The 16,179-nt window shown below is 43.1% G+C and overlaps 1 protein-coding gene across 1 annotated transcript in view; it reads right to left on the reverse strand.

The window, feature by feature from the left end:
- LOC123662125 (baculoviral IAP repeat-containing protein 6) overlaps window positions 1–16,179 on the reverse strand; it is a 51,607-nt gene that overhangs the window by 30,560 nt on the left and 4,868 nt on the right. The window contains exons 7-27 of the mRNA XM_045597010.1: window positions 13,309–16,048; window positions 11,070–11,324; window positions 10,507–10,666; window positions 10,422–10,473; window positions 9,963–10,150; window positions 9,441–9,575; window positions 8,714–8,863; window positions 7,785–7,943; window positions 7,175–7,323; window positions 6,737–7,085; window positions 6,210–6,406; window positions 5,362–5,577; window positions 4,553–4,727; window positions 4,239–4,475; window positions 3,323–3,451; window positions 2,390–2,546; window positions 1,397–1,538; window positions 864–1,125; window positions 621–784; window positions 461–536; window positions 248–376 (exon numbers count right to left, since the gene is read on the reverse strand). Of these exons, the coding sequence (XP_045452966.1) occupies window positions 248–376; window positions 461–536; window positions 621–784; window positions 864–1,125; window positions 1,397–1,538; window positions 2,390–2,546; window positions 3,323–3,451; window positions 4,239–4,475; window positions 4,553–4,727; window positions 5,362–5,577; window positions 6,210–6,406; window positions 6,737–7,085; window positions 7,175–7,323; window positions 7,785–7,943; window positions 8,714–8,863; window positions 9,441–9,575; window positions 9,963–10,150; window positions 10,422–10,473; window positions 10,507–10,666; window positions 11,070–11,324; window positions 13,309–16,048 (6,221 nt within the window). The remainder of the gene's footprint in view (window positions 1–247; window positions 377–460; window positions 537–620; window positions 785–863; window positions 1,126–1,396; window positions 1,539–2,389; window positions 2,547–3,322; window positions 3,452–4,238; window positions 4,476–4,552; window positions 4,728–5,361; window positions 5,578–6,209; window positions 6,407–6,736; window positions 7,086–7,174; window positions 7,324–7,784; window positions 7,944–8,713; window positions 8,864–9,440; window positions 9,576–9,962; window positions 10,151–10,421; window positions 10,474–10,506; window positions 10,667–11,069; window positions 11,325–13,308; window positions 16,049–16,179) is intronic.

The following is a 16,179-nucleotide window of genomic DNA, read 5'->3' on the forward strand; positions in this document are numbered from 1 at the left end:
GTGGCGAACATTTTATCTTATTACATAAAGAACCAGCACAATGTACAAAGTTGCTATTTTTTTTTTTTGTATTATAAATTGTCATTATATTGCAAAAAAAAAGGGCTGATTCGACATATCTATGGAAATATGTATTATAAAAATAGAAAATACAGTAAAAAATAAAACTACCCCAGATAAAATAAAAAACGAGAAAAAGAAACACAAAATATTCTAATGATTTCATATAATCATATATTTAACCAACCAGATAGGGTTCAGAAGAGATGACGGCCCCGTCTGCGGTGACGTCGATAGAGATGAACTTCACGAGTGCAGGTACGAAGTACTCACAGTCGAGGATCACGCGACCCATCGTCTGCGTGCTACCCTCCGTCTAAAAAACGTTCAATTAATGTTATAATAATAATAATAATATTATATATATATATATATGAAAGGAATCTGTAATCGGTCTCACCATTAGCGGTAAACTCGCGACCCACGCCAAAGCTTGCATCGATAGCACCCAACACCTCAACGATATGTTTTCTAATCTGAAAACAACAACAAGGCGGTACAGCGAGGGCGGCGACGTGTCGGTCGTGTCGGTCGTGTCGGCCAGCGGAGCCGGTACTCACCGCGTGAGCGCGCGCAGCAACGCCGTGACGGTGTCGGAGTCGAGACGCACGCGCGGCGCGTCGGCCGGCACGATGAGCGAGCCCAGCGACCACGCGCCGCCCCACGCCGATCCGTTCAGCGTCAGCCACAGCGACATCACGTTCTCCATCAGCGTGCAGTCAATCTGCGGAACGACCGAACGTGTGGCAGTGTCGACTGTGCGAATATTATCCATACGCGATGGATCATATCGAAATTCATACCTGATCCTCGAATTCCCGAGCGAGATGCTTGAAGACGTTGTACAAAGTGTGCGCGAGCGGCTGGTTGTGGCGCGGCTCGTCGTGCGGCGCGGGCGCCTCGGGAGCGGGCTCGGGCTCGGCGCCGGGCTCGGCCACGCGCAGCGGCGGCGCCCGCAGCGCCAGCGGCAGCGCGGCGGCCGTGGCGGCCAGCACGCGCTGCGCGAACGCCTCGCCGCCCGCCGCCGCCCCGCTCTCCAGACGCGCGTCCACGCACGTCGATAAACTGCACGCGTACAGACTAATTATTATTTTATTAATTTTATTGATTTTTATTTTTAATATCAGAGGATGTTCGTCCGAAAGGATGAAGAAATAAGTGCATCTTCATAGGAAAAGCGAAAGGGACGAGCACTGAGCTTCGTAATGTGTAAATATTTTCATTAAGTCTAAATAGGAATGCATGAATATATTTCATATTTTACAAAAATGTTAATACGACAACAATCTTTGTAATATTATCTAATAATTTACATTGATTGAACCGACAAACGTACCAGTTGCTGCCGTCGATGACGGGTTTCGGCCTCGTCTCCTTCTTGACTGCCTCGAAGAAATACTGCGCGAGTTTGTCCTCCGACTCCGAGTCGTCGGATTCAGCCACCTGGGTCAACTGGCACTCCATGTCCTCGAAGAAACCTAATGAGAGAAACACAATGCTGAAACGACCTTAAAAGATACATTTATTGTAAAGATTACAAACTCACTTGCACACAGAAGCAATCGATTCTATCTACCAGTGAAAGCGAGATGCTGTTCTAAAGCAAGTCATTAGCATGGCTATGTGAGCACAACATAGAGATCGCATCTATCTTACATTTTATAGTGTTATCTTACTTGTTGCTACGTGTGTGGCTCGAGTGTTTATTTTAGGTTTGGTGAAGTTTGAACTTTTCGCCAGGCCAAAACTGTCCGCTAACACATCTGTAACGACAATGGTACGCTTGTAGCCGGACGTTAGTATGTGCCAAATAATAATATAGCCTATCAAGGGAGTTTTACCATTTTACCGTTTATCGTTAGGCTTTCTGCGATCACAAGATGTTTGTGCTATAGACTATAGACAAATACATATAAAATATCCTCTTTATGTTTTTCTGTACATATATTTGACCAGACTCATGCGGATCCATGTTTCACTGATAGGTAGAAATAACCATTCAAATGGAACCATTAGCACTAACAATAAAAATCAATCCATTTAAAACAAAGTAGGTAAGGTGGACAAGGTTAGTATTGTCGTTAGTATAATATATACTACCGAAATTACTAGATGGTCTGGCGCGAACTTGGAGAGGCCTATGTCCAGCAGTGGACTGCAATAGGCTGAGCTGATCCCCAGAGTTCGATATAGACACTTTAGCCCTCAGTATCCGGCAGTCACTATTCATCCCTCAAGTCTAGTATAATTTTCGTTAGGATACATAGTATGTACATACATGAGTTACAAGAGCATTTATACGTAAGGAAATATGTACGGCGTGTAGCACAAGCGTAGTTACCGGCGACGGTGCTGAGCCGCTTGGGCGGGCTCTTGGCGAAGCTGGGCTCTTCCTGCGCCACGCGGATGACCCGCGACGAGCCCGCGCCGCCCCACTCCTCGTTGGGCGTGGTCGGCAGCTCGCCGCACTCGTGCTCCACGAGGTCCTGTCAGGGAATCATATTTTTAAACTGATATCCTTACTTTGTGTGGAAATTGGCATTTAACAAACACTTCAATACATAAATTCATGTTTAAACAATAAACCGATATAAAATATATACTTGTGTTTGGTGTTGTCACGGTTCCCCTGATCTAATAAGGTCTTAAAATTTCTATTTAAACTTTTGTCAAGAATAGAAATTAGATGTATAAAGTTAAAGTTATGAGGTAGCCACACATAAAAAAAAAACATTCAAATTGAAAACCTCCTTTTCTCGAAGTGGTTAAAATATATATTTAATTAATAAAACCTTATCCCGTTGAGCTCCGATCGTTCTCCTACATGGAGAGAAAGACCAGGCCAGCAGTGGGATGTTACAGACTGAATCGTATTTTTTAATATTATATCAAAAATTGACCGCTCCAGCGGGGTTCGAACCCGCGTCTCCGACTGACCGTGTCGGCGCACTAGCCAATTAAGCTATGGAACGATGTACCCGCTAGATCGAAATTTTTGATAGGATGATTTTTATATTCGGTTTAAGCGAACCGTGGCGCCGTCTATAGTAAGCTCTTTACAGAAACCCGTTACACGGTCAGTCGGAGACGCGGGTTCGAACCCCGCTGGAGCGGTCAATTTTTGATATGATATTAAAAAATGTTTAGAGTTTCTAATGTGTGGTTAACACAAAAATAAAATTGTAGATATTGAATCGTATTTATTTGAGTCCAATTAGATCGAGTTCAAGGTGGGTGTCATCGGGTAGGCAGCAGTAGGTACCTGCAGCAGCGTGGTGACGGCGTGGCGCGGCCAGGGCGGCAGCGTGACGGCGAGGCGCGCGAGCCCGAGGATGCTCGCCGGCTCCAGCAGCGCCGCGCCGCCGCACAGCGCGCACAGGCGCCCCACCACCTGCGGGCAAGTGGGACTTTACTATGACAATAATTTACTCACGGACCTACCTATAAACGTCTGCTCTTGTACGTCCTAAGGTTGGCTGGTAGAGAATGCTTTTAGCATTAAGCCCGCCTTTTGTCCAATTCTATAATGTATTGTGCAGTAAAGTATAAATAAATAAATAAATAAATTATACGTAATCCTAATCGAACGATTCAATTTCAATTGTAAATCGTAATTTGAAAGTTTAAAGATTTCTAAATTATTTTAAGTAAGCAATTATTCGAAAAATTTGGTTTTCAATAAAAATTGCATATATTCAAATAGCTCATCAATAAAAAATATGTACATGTTCTATCTGCTCTTGGAACGGAATTCTTTTGTTATGAACCACATCGAACGAAGTAGTGATATCAAACTGTAGAGATCTGTTTAATACTGGACGACGCGTTGCGCTGGCGGTCGCGGGTTCGATCCCCGCTTACGGCAGATATTTATTATATATTTATGTATTGTCCATATAGATGTTTGTCGTGGTCTGGGCGTTTGTGCATGTGTATTGTGAGTATTTCCAGACCCCCAACACAGAAGAAAGCGTTTATTTATTTAGTTATTATACTATACATATTGAAAAAATAATAATAATAGCCGTCCAGGATAAATCAATCATATCTACTGCCTTTAGGTATTTATTGATGTTCACTCTGTATTCATTTTTAATAATTGAATACTGTTAACGGAGACATAGAAGTTAGCAAGAGTTCGATGCAGTAGTAGAACTCGTAGTATCAGCACGCAGTACCTTGGCACACAGCAGCAGGTGGTCGTGCAGTAGCGTGGCGTCCATGGCCAGCATGTGAGAGACGAGCGCGTGCGCTAGGGCTGCGCCCAACGCGGGACTCAGGATGCGCGCGCCTTCGTCGGCGCGGCTGTTGCAGGCGGTTATTGGCACTGTCCCCGCAGTGGCGCCCCCACTCGACTCCGCACTTCCCCGCTTGCACATCATCGCCATGCGTGCTTTTAAACTGAGCCGTGCGCGCTGTTTATAAAAAATCGGTATAATTTGTGCAAGGAATATTGCGTACATTCAGTAGACGATAAAAAGTGTCAGCTGACCTGCTGCTCCTCGAGCGCGACCTGTATCCCGCGGCGCGAGGCCTCCAGCTCCTGCATCTGGTGCAGCAGCTTCTTGTGCAGCTTGCGGCGGTGCAGCTTGCCCTCCACCGTGCGCGGCGACGGCGTGCTCTCCGGCGGGGTGGGGCGCGCGCGACCGCCGGCCACCCAGTCCCATCTTATGAAAATCATTTTTTCAATCATTTTTTACTGAATGTTATATATAACATCGAATGTGCGAGTTGCTCCGATGCTTGACGATCGTCTCTATGGTGATAAAACTGGTATGGTAACCATATCCTCCTTAACATTAACAAATAACTGTTGTATATATCAAAAGTATTGGACGAAGTGTGATTATTGTGTGAAAAGGAGTGGAGGTTTAAAGTTTTGTGATACATTCAAAATATTACAAATTATTTATAATTTTTACCTCATATTTAAACATGATATTTTAACTGTATGCCTATTAATAATTAAGTAAAAAGAAGGTTTAAATTGTTTTGTTGCTGAATTGACACTCACTGTACTAGCTTACAAATTTTCATACCTACGTTTTATTGCTGTTTATTTTATTGAAAAATAGTTTGAATGGAAATAAAAATAATGTCGAAACTAATGTTTTAAATCAAAAATTGAAAACTATTTGATGTACTAGATAGGGAGGATCTCATATACGTGACCAACCGTAGCAATGGACGGGTCGAGAAAATCGACAAAAATCGTGCGACTTGATTTATGAATGGCCATTATGAAATATATGAGAGTAAGAGTATAAACGCGACGTAGAACAATATAACACGTGCGGGTACCGGTTGTTCCGCAGCGCCGGCGGCGGCGTGGCGGCGGCCACGGCGGCGTCCAGCACGGCCGCCACGGCGGTGAGCAGCGCGGCCAGCAGCGCGGGCTGCGGGCGCGGCGCGCGCAGCAGCTCCAGCGCGCGCGCGCACAGCGCCTGCGTCACGCCGCCGCCGCCGCCGTGCGCGTACATGCTCTTGCGCGCCATGTACATCACCGCCACCAGGCATCTGGCGATCGCAGAATTTTTGGCTATGATATTGTTTCATTATAAGTTTTTTTTGCTATCACGGCTATAACGTACACTTTATCTGCGTGTTTCATTTATTTATTTATTACTTCTTGCATAAATATAATCTAACACTTTAACACAATGATAGCATGCAACGGCGGTCTTATTGCTTTAAGCAATTTCTTCCAGACAACCTCAGATTAAAGGAGATTATTAGTAACAAAGTGCGCGATTGTGCAAAAGTAGATATTAATATTTTAATGTAATATTAGATGGAAACGGGGGGGGGGCAGTTCGCAAATGCGACCAGCCGGAACAATGACGAGGGAGGGGTCATAAAATCGTGAAATTCGTGTGACTTAATTTGCGGATGATTCCTTGTGTATTTACATATCAACAAAAAAAAACTTGTTTCGTTAGAAATCATTTTTAAAATAAAGCTTCCTTCGACGACGAGTCGAAGTTGTGTAAAAAACCAAATAACCTTAGAAGTCAAAGCCTATATTGAATATAAGACGTCCCAATGATCCAATACGCAGAGAGATTCCCTCTCTGAACGAATTCACAAGGGCCGCTTTGTTCGCTATGCGCTCCGGTTAGTGACAATTTTTCTAAAACATTAGCACCGACCGGTCGAGCGGGTGCGGCGGCGCGTCCCGGTGCGCGAAGGCGGCGGCCAGCGCGTCGGCCAGCAGCGCGCCCCACCAGCGCGCCGCGCCGCACGCGCGCGCCAGCAGCGCCGCGCAGCCCGCCGCGCCCGCGCCGCCGCTCTCCCACGCCAGCGGCGCCACCGCGCGGCACCACGCCGCGCTCACCGACCCGTATTGCTGGGGGCGAGCACGCACTCGTTAGACGTCTCGCCGAGCCCGGAGCGGCCCGACTGGGCCACCTAAATAGCAGCCCGCTCTCGAGGCACTGTCGTGTGCCTGTGGGGAGCGAGGTGACCGGAGCTTCCGGTGGGGATCGGGGGTAGGATCGACAATGCGCTTGCGACACTTCTGACAATGCATGGAAATTTAAGCATTCTAAGTTCCGAAATTAAACTTAACAAGAAATGTAATTGTATTTGAAATATTTGCCTGTACTCAGCTTACACTACTATAATACAGAGTAATGAATAAAAAAAAAAACGTTTCGTGTCATTAATTCGAACTTACTACATCATTCATTTGGAAGAGGAAGTATAACAGCAAGTCGATAATATTCTCCGTGATCACGCGGAGTTTGTCAGTCGAAGCCCTCTCTAGAAGAGATTCGGATGTCTCAACACCTTTTTCAATGAGCTCCATCACTTTATCGTTAAAATCGGGAGCGTTCTGTAGTCGTTTCAATATGTTAGTGCAGTTATGTAGCTGAAGTTGGAGTTCCATGCACTCTTGGTAAGCAGCTATCACTTTAGGGTCTGACTCATTGGGTTGGTTCAGGTATGCCATCATGTGAGCTGCGTTTCCATTGTAAAGGTCCAAATATGGATTTAACAAGTCGATCAGTTTACCAGTAGCTAATCTAAACAAAAAAATTAACAAAAAATTAATACAAATATGTCTATTTGCATTTTTGTATTTTTGACTAATAAAATAAGGTTAAAAATTCACCTAAATCGACAAGACAAATCTTCATACAAAGCCTTAAGTGCGTTGATGGAAGCTTGGACATTGGCTAGTTCCGCTATCTCTCCATAAAACCAGCCCAACGGTATCTTGCACTTCATGGCTGTCATACCATATCGTCCTATTGTTGTTATCTATGGATTTCGAAATTTACCATTAAAGTTACGTTTTTATTATATTTCCATGTTATGTACATTAAGCCTGGTTCCTTATTAATTAATAAATTGATTCGTTTTAAAAACCAGATTTTAGAACTTACAATGCTTTTTTTAAATAAGGAGAGAAGCTGATAAGTGTTTGTAAGCTAAATGTGACAAAAAGTAAGTTTTCTGACCTGGTTAGCACCAGTATTGTTATTACAAGAGATTAATGTTAATTTCCTTATATTCAATAATGTAACTAAAATTCATTAAAAATAATGCACAAACCAATCAATCATAAATCAGGTAGTAAATTCAAACTTTTTGAGATACAATTGGTCAAGAAGCTGCAGTATCGGACATCACAATTTACTATTTTCTTAAAACAAAAGGACAAAAGTCACTACGATTGAAACATTTCTACACATAGTATATAATAAAAAATGTAGTGTCACCTTCATGTATCGACAGAGCGGCGGCGGCTGTATGTCGGTGAGTACGAGGTGCTTGGTGGCGATATCGGTGGCGAAGGCTAACTTCACGCAGTCCGTCTCCTCACCCACCGTCCAGATGTCGATGCACAGAGTCACCAGGTCCGAACAAGATGGAATTATCTGTTGAACATTTTACAAGTTAGTTATAAATATAAAATTTGCCGTGTGGCTACGGCAGTAAAGAATATAGCCACCCCCTCTACTACACCACGCGACGTATAATGGATGCACTTTACGGCTGGAGCATCATCGCACTGAACTTGAATTAGAACTAAGTAACATTAAGTGGAGCATACTGGGGTTATCTGAAGCCTGAAGAGATTGCGAGGACTGATGATTCTGGACTTTGGACGATTGTTCTACCTGGCTTTTCCAAGGTGGCGTCGGTTTTCTGGTCCACAAGACTCTCACTAGCAACGTTGTGGAAGTCAGCAGTGTGTCAACCCAACATACCTTGTACTTAAACTCACTGACAGGTATTCCCTGAAAGTGATACAGGTATATGCGCTGATCTCGGCACTCTGACGATGAAGATGATATTAGAAGGGCCATGCATGGCACTACTTCAGTCTTCTACAACGTTGTTATGGGAGACTTTAACGCTAAAGTGAGAGTACAAGATCGCGACAAATCGAGAATCGGATAAGGAGCGCTTCTTGGTGAATTCGTTTTTCGAAAAGAAGTCCCAAAGTCGGTGGATATGGATAAGACCTGAAACTGTGACGAGGAACGAAATATATTTCACCATAACGGATAAAAGGCATATATTCAGAGATGTCTAAGTGGCTAATATAGTTACTAACCACCAGCGTGTGCTGCGGCGCGCGCGTCACCAGCGTGGCCCACGAGTAGCGTGTGTGACGCGTGGACGCAGTGCGGATGTGACTCACCAGGTCGGTGAGGCGCACGAGGTGCCCGAAGTCGAAGACGATGTAGCGGCGCGCGCCCGAGTGCATGCGCTCCACCACCAGCGTGTGCTGCGGCGCGCGCGTCACCAGCGTGGCCCACGGCACGCCGCACTGTGCGCCTGCGCTCTCCTGCTCACACATATAGACCATTATAACCATTTAAGCGCAATCCACCAAATACTTGGAAATTTTGACTGTATAGCTTTAAAACTACTAAGTAAGTAGTTTATTGAGGTGCTACACAGCAGGATATAAAATTCTTCAAATATCTGGAGCAGTCCATCTGGGGACCTCAACCTTACAGAAGATGACAGCTAAATAACACTGCTCTTAATTTGTGTTAGCTTGTGATGAGTAAGGTGGCCGGAGTTCTTTGGGGACCCCTCCGCGGTCGGGGCTAGTCGGCAACACGCTTGCGATGCTTCTGGTGTTGCAGATATCTATACACTATGGTAATCGCTTAATAAAAATGTATGCTTGTTTGCCGACCTAGTTGTATTTTAAAAAAAAGAAAGGTAGTATAAAGGCAAGATTATTGAAGTATTTTTTTAAATGCAACACAAAATGGTTTTATAGCATGTCTTGGTCACACCCTTCACTGTCTCGAGTTTTTGAAAAATCCCCTGTATAATAGGTTAGTAGTAGACAAATCTTGCATAACCAATTTAAATAATCAATATTTGACAAAACATACATTAGTTGCAAATACCTTGAACAACTTCTCGTCAGAGTACTCTTGTTTGTCCTGCGGATCACATTCCATTAGTGAACTCTCAACGTCGTCTAACGAGTCTGGATCCTGAGAAGATTGTTTAATTTGTCCCTCCTTGACGACTGTCCAAAGCTGAAATACAATAGTATGACATTAACAATAAAAATCGAACTTTAAAAAATTCTTAGACATGGTGATGGTTTGACATGATATTAGTTAATTGTAAAGATTTATATTAAACTACATTCTTGATAAAAAAAAGTCTTAAAAAAAGATATAGGACTACATAGTCATAGTGACTTTTATTTTTTAATTTATAAATATAAAGAGCAATCTAAATGCGAAAATATTATAAATGTGAAAGTTTTAGTGAGGAGGAACTGGTTGTAATGAAACTTGATACTATAAGTAGAATCAAGTATAACACGGAGGTACGTGAGATATTTTTACACCGGCACCGGCCGAGCAAACTATCTCGGCGGGCAATGCTAGAGGTTAGAAAGAGTGAAGCGCGCGCACCTGGTGCGGGTCGGCGCAGTGCGCGCCCACGACGGCGGGCGGCGGGCGCGCGGCGGCCGTCTCCAGCTTGGTGCCGTCGGAGGCGAGGTGGCACGACACGTGCAGCGGCGTGGCCTCGCCCAGCCCCGCGCCCACCGCCTGCACGCAGCCCGCGCCGTCTGCGCCGCTCCATGGGCCGTTCTTGCTGCCTTCTGTCGGCAATAGATACCAATGACAATTAAGCGAATTGCGCTCGACGACCTCCACTTGAATGAAGACACCCTGATAAATGAAACTAAATTTTTCTGTCAATGCTTAATTTGTTAAAATCCCTTCTCAAAAGAGGCTCATCGATCATAGGAGTTCAAATTATTGAGGTAGAAGGCGAACTTGTGGAGGCCTATGTCCCGCAGTGGAATGCAATAGGCTATTGATTACCATAAGGTCGGTTCAAAAATTCGTATTAATATAATGTCGAACCGGTATCGGGCGGCAAGTTGAGCAGGTCCTTGAGCTGGTAGCCGTGGTGCGGCTGCGGAGGTGTCTGCGCGGGCTGCGTAGCGGCCGGCGGAGGGGGCGGAGGGGGCGGCGGTGCGGGCGCCTGCGCAGCGGGCGCGCTCCACGGAGACGCGTGCGGCGCGCCGCCGGCCGTCCCGCCCCGCCACAGCTCCGGCACTTCTGCGCCGAAGCGACTCAGCTCCAGCGGCAAACCGTATAAGCCGAACCTGCAGTGGCCGAACGACGTATTAATATGAGTTTTACTTATTCCTCGGGATCAATACAGGTCTTTTAATCTTTGAAGAATCAAAATATACCACTATAAAATCTCAACATTTTATTATTTACATTTTTAGATTATAGTGTACGTTAGTAGCTCATATATTAAAACTTCGCTGGAAAATTCATGGCATGAAATGGAATAGTATTCGGTACATCCAGCCCTCCTGTTCGACACACTTCTGTCTTCTGTCACTTTGGGGATGGTATTATTACAAAAAGCCTTAAGAACGACATTCACATATTTCAAAATCATTCAAATGATAAAATCGGTCGATGGGTAATAGGATATTTAAATATTTCAGTAGTACGTGTGCTGCAAGCACCCCGTATATGCAGGTCGTGCTGTACCTGGCGCGCAGCAGGCGGTGGTAGGGGTCGGCGCGCGCGGCGGCGCAGCGCGCGGCGCGCTCGAGCAGCGCCAGCGCGCGCGCCACGAGGCCGGGCGCGAAGGCGCGCGAGGTGCAGTGCTGCGCCAGCGCCACGAGCCAGCGCAGCGCGCCGGGCGACGAGCACGCGCCCACCAGCGGCACGCACGCGATCACGCTGCTCATCAGCGTCTGTTCGAAGATCGTCTTCCACGGCTTCGGCAGCTCCTTCACTCCTCTGCGAGGTCATAGATTACCGTCAAGGGGTCGTCCTTCGTGAGCAGGACGACGTCCGCATCGATTCGATTGTAATAATAACGTATGTTAATACGAAAAGTATCCCCATTTACTTATTAATAAAGCTACATAGATATTTCCTAAAAATATAAATTGGATTTTAGTTAGATTAAAAAAATAATAATAATAAATTTGCTTAACACCTTCACTTAAAATATTTTTATGAGAACGTTATCAACATTCGGAGTATATTAACAGCGAAACGAATATAGAAAATAGAACAGGTTTATTAAAAACAAAAAACGCACGACAGATTTGCTGATTATTGGAATGCAAGTTTTTATTTCTTTTTTGCTCTCGTGTGTTACAATGAAACATTATGAAAGTCTATATACTACTAATCTGCCAACCCGCATTTAGATTCCCTGTCCTAAGTGTGAAAACCATAGCAAATTACAAAAAAAAATTACTCTTCATCCTTCTAGACCGTCTCTCAGAGCACTTTTTGAAAATAAACTTGAACAGATCAAATACAATTAAAATTTTCCCTCAGGCTCTCCTAATAGAATATAATTTTACGACATTTTTGTATAAATATAATTTTAAAATTAATTTTTTGATTTTTATTTGAATCGTACTTTAATATAATACAATATTTCTTTCATTATATTGTTTCATCTCTATTTTTATAAAAAAAAATTCATGATATATCGATTTAGGAAAATAGAGGATCGGACAAATTTTCAGAAAGCGTTTTAAGTTAATCTTTACGGATACTTATTTCCATAAAAAGTAAAATTATATTTTTTTATACCTTTTTAGGTACTCAAACTCATGTTTTAATATTGTTTGTTTAAAAATACCGACCAAACCCCACGTTATATCATCTGAGAGCGCGTGAACGTCAGTTGTGCCCCAAAACAATAGGCGCATTCCACCTAAGGCCCACAACGCCATTGATCACGACCCCTAAAATTGACGTTTCACTAAGGTAAATAACGCCGCGAGCGTTGTGGGCGAATTTTATAAGTGGAACGCATATTTGGGAAGTGTCAAGCGTCAGCTGTGTGCTCGCAATATGGCGGCATGGTGAAAATACGATGCGGGCGTTGCGGACGCTTAGTGGAACGCGGCCAATGCTTGTTTCTACAAATGACGTCACGTACTGTAGTCGGTGTTTCAGTACAGATTAATTAATATTGTAAATGACAACATTTTATTTCTTCATTAAAAAATATTTAAATGAATTATTAAATTATTATTCAATAAATAATCGTAAAACAATATATTTATTTTATCTAAGTACATTATAGATTTTAATCTGATTACGGTCCGATCCCCTATTGTTGTGCTCTTGATTTGTTTAATAAAATTATGGGTACTACTCATTTATTTATTTTTTCATCGTTAACTTCTTAGTCTAAAAGCGCAAAATTAAAAAAACTACAAAAATATTTTTTCGTCCAGTTCTACACTAGAAAAATGCTCCGCTCTGAAAAATGACCACTCTGATGTAATGGTGCGTGTACCGTGCCAAAGGCACCTAAACACCGACGGTCGCGGGTTCGATTCCCGCTCGGCATGGATATTTGTGTTTATACAAATATTTATTTCCGGTGTAGTTGTTAGTCCTAGTGGGTCTACCCTCCGTGCCTCAGAAAGCACGTTAAGGTGTCGGTCCCGGTTGTTATCATGTACATCTGATTGCGATCGTTACTCATAGTAGGAAATATCCGCCAACCCGAATTTGAGCAACATGGTGGATTAAGCTCTGATCACTTTCCTATATGGGGCCTATACCCAGCAGTGGGATATTTTAGGCTGAAGCGTATATTACTAAAACAATACTGATGTATGATGATACCCCACTGACAGTACATGATATGACGAATTAACTATTACCGTTCATCCTACAAGAAGAAATCTATATACAAGAGCGGAAAAAATCTCACCAGTTTCTCACAATACAGGATAGCTATACTTACTCGCTTGTGATCAGCATTATCTTCACGCACTTCTTTGCTACGCTTCTGTTTGCGCACAATAGGCAGTGTTTGATTAAATTGTCCGTGTGTTTTTCAATAACAGCTATACATTCTAGCTGTTGGGTCTCCACTGGAGTTTGAGTTTCCTTGTCTTTACCTTTCTCAGATTTTGCAAATCGCATACGTTGTAGTCGAATGGATATCACCCAATTAATGAGATCTAGTGCAAGTTTACGTTTTTCCATATCTCCCTTGGTTACAGCTATTTCACAAAGATTATTCAAGAAACTGTTTGACTCCAGCATAGCTATTCTCTGCTGTCTTTCTAGCGGTACGTCAGTGTGAGGGCATGAGCGAACCGTAATAGATATTTGATGCAGCCAATCGCAACCGATAAAACTAGATTTTTTCGATGTATTTTCGCCTGTTTTTATGGGACCTTTGGCCATATCTTTAGCAGGATCAAATAGAGTTTTTATGTGGATAAGGAATGTTCTTCCTCTCGCCCGATAGAGACGAGGACTCGTCAATATCAATGTACCGGATTGTTGCGTCGTATCAAGTCCGGAAGACAAAAATAGTGGTCCTGCAAGAATTTCAGCATTATGTGCCTGCAAATATTCTTCACTGTTGATGGGATTCTCGAGATTAGACATATCCGAATCTACAGATGGAAACCAAACAGGAGAATCAGGTCTTTGGCCGAATGAGGCGTCTTTTTTATAACCTATTCCGTGCAAGTTTTGTTTAAGCAATGTCACTTGTATTATTGGCAAATTAATGGAGCTGGCTGAGTGTAGAGTGAAACTGAATTCGACATGCGCTAACGACACACTGTAAGGCAGAGTCAATTCTAGGACATGTTCGTCCCAGGTCGAAGACGTGTTTTGCAGACGCCATGACCTGTTGTTCTGATGGTCGGAGCGCGATCTCTGAGCGGGCGATAGCTCACACCAAAAGCCCGGCACGACAGCACTGTATGGAACCGTAGTATTCATTCCATAGTACCCCGTGAGCGACATAAGTGTTTCCAAATCGCTCATGTCTAGTTCCGGTTTATTAGCTATGATGACTGGCGGCGACGCAGGTCCACAAACCTCATCCTTCGGCGCTTTCGACAGCATGTCGAAGTCTAAATTTGCTAACTCGTCTTCATTTCCATCACTTCCTGAATCTTTTTCGCTATTATTGAGTGCATAGAAATAGATTACGCCATGTTTTGTCGATAAACTGAGGCGTTCGACGGAAGCACAGTATACAACAGAAGTAAATCTACCTTTGGGCACTTTTTTCTCAGTAAGAATCTTAAAGTCAGGCAATGTATACAGTCTTAAATCACCATCGAGGCCGACAACTGCTATGGAGTACTGGTCATGTTTATCGGCCGGAAGAAGACATAGATCTACAGGACTCTCATTAAAAGGTAGTTCTTTAAATGATACAGGATCATCCTCTAATGTAAAAGTGGATGTTTTATTATTAATTTTGTAAAGAATAAAATATGCTTTTGTGTCCAATTTGTCAGTCTTATCTTGTTGGTTGGAAACCTCGTCAACATCCATTTTTGTGTCACCATCACCATCTGTTTCTCCTTCGTTTTTGACTTTTTGGGGATCGATGCTTGATACAATAACTAATAAATGTTCCTTATCCTCTGTTGGTAAAAGATGGGTTACCCTGTAATCTTCCCTCTGATTTAATTTAGATGGAAGACTTAAGCACTGAACAGCAACTCCCTGAGTCACTGTGTCTTCTTGAGGAGGGTCACTATCAAATCCATCATTGTTACCATTGTTTACTGTAGTTTGAGGAACAAACTTGTTCTTTTCTAATGTCATCACCTTGACTGCCTCTTTTGTCCCTTCAGCACCTTCATACCATTTTAAATCTGAAATTTCTAAAGGACCATGACCAGCCATATTAAGATAATGAGTGATAGGATCTCCATGGACAGCATCTGTCTGGTCAACCAGTTTGGTACCCACCGATTCCTTTGGCACCCATAAGCTCTTCCAACTCTTAAGCTGTGACATTTTACCAACAAAATCTACAACACTTCCATGCCCTGATTCTGGTATTTCTGGCAACAGAGCTGTAGGCGGGGGAGGGGGTATTAAATGTTTGTAATGTTTAGTAAAAACAATTTTCTTAGGTTCCCATACCTTACAATCTTCTTTACTAGATGAGGCATTTAAATTAATTATATTACTTATTTGTTCATCGATACATTTTAAGCTGTTTGTGAATTGGGATGGAAGCTCCGTGTCCTCATCGGAATACTGCAGGCAAAGATCATCATAGTCTGATCGTGTTAATACACAAACTTTTTTACTTCCTCCTGGCTTGGAATTTCCGCTGCTGTTTGATGTATGCACTACTGTTGTCACGGAGCCCGCGAGGGAGCTGTGAATGTCATATGTTAACAAAAATAACATTTTGTTTGTAGAAGCAAGATTACTTTTAGCTTCGTTCTCATCATTCATCGCTTGAATAGTTTCTTTGGCCCTATCTGGCGCTCCGGAATCGAAAAGTGCCTTACTACTAGAGTCGTCTTTGATAGGTTGATCTGTGGGCGTTGTGTTTGTTCGCGTTATTGTAACTGCACAAATCAGAGAGGGCTTAGCCTTATTCACTGTTGTCTCTTTCTCTGTACTTTCTGAATTTTGTGTCTGTGGGTAAACTTCTTGCTGTGATGTCATCCCAACAAACGACATTGCTGTCAGTTCAATTCCATAGTTGGCTGTAACAAAAAGTAATGATATCAATGTTAAATTTACAATAGAATATACGCTTTACTATACTAAACTTGATTCAAAAAAAGTCCTATGCGTAAGTTTCATTAAGTTCAAGTACAAAATAATATAGAAATAA

Source organism: Melitaea cinxia, chromosome 18 (assembly GCF_905220565.1).
Source record: "Melitaea cinxia chromosome 18, ilMelCinx1.1, whole genome shotgun sequence".
Taxonomy (NCBI): domain Eukaryota; kingdom Metazoa; phylum Arthropoda; class Insecta; order Lepidoptera; family Nymphalidae; genus Melitaea; species Melitaea cinxia.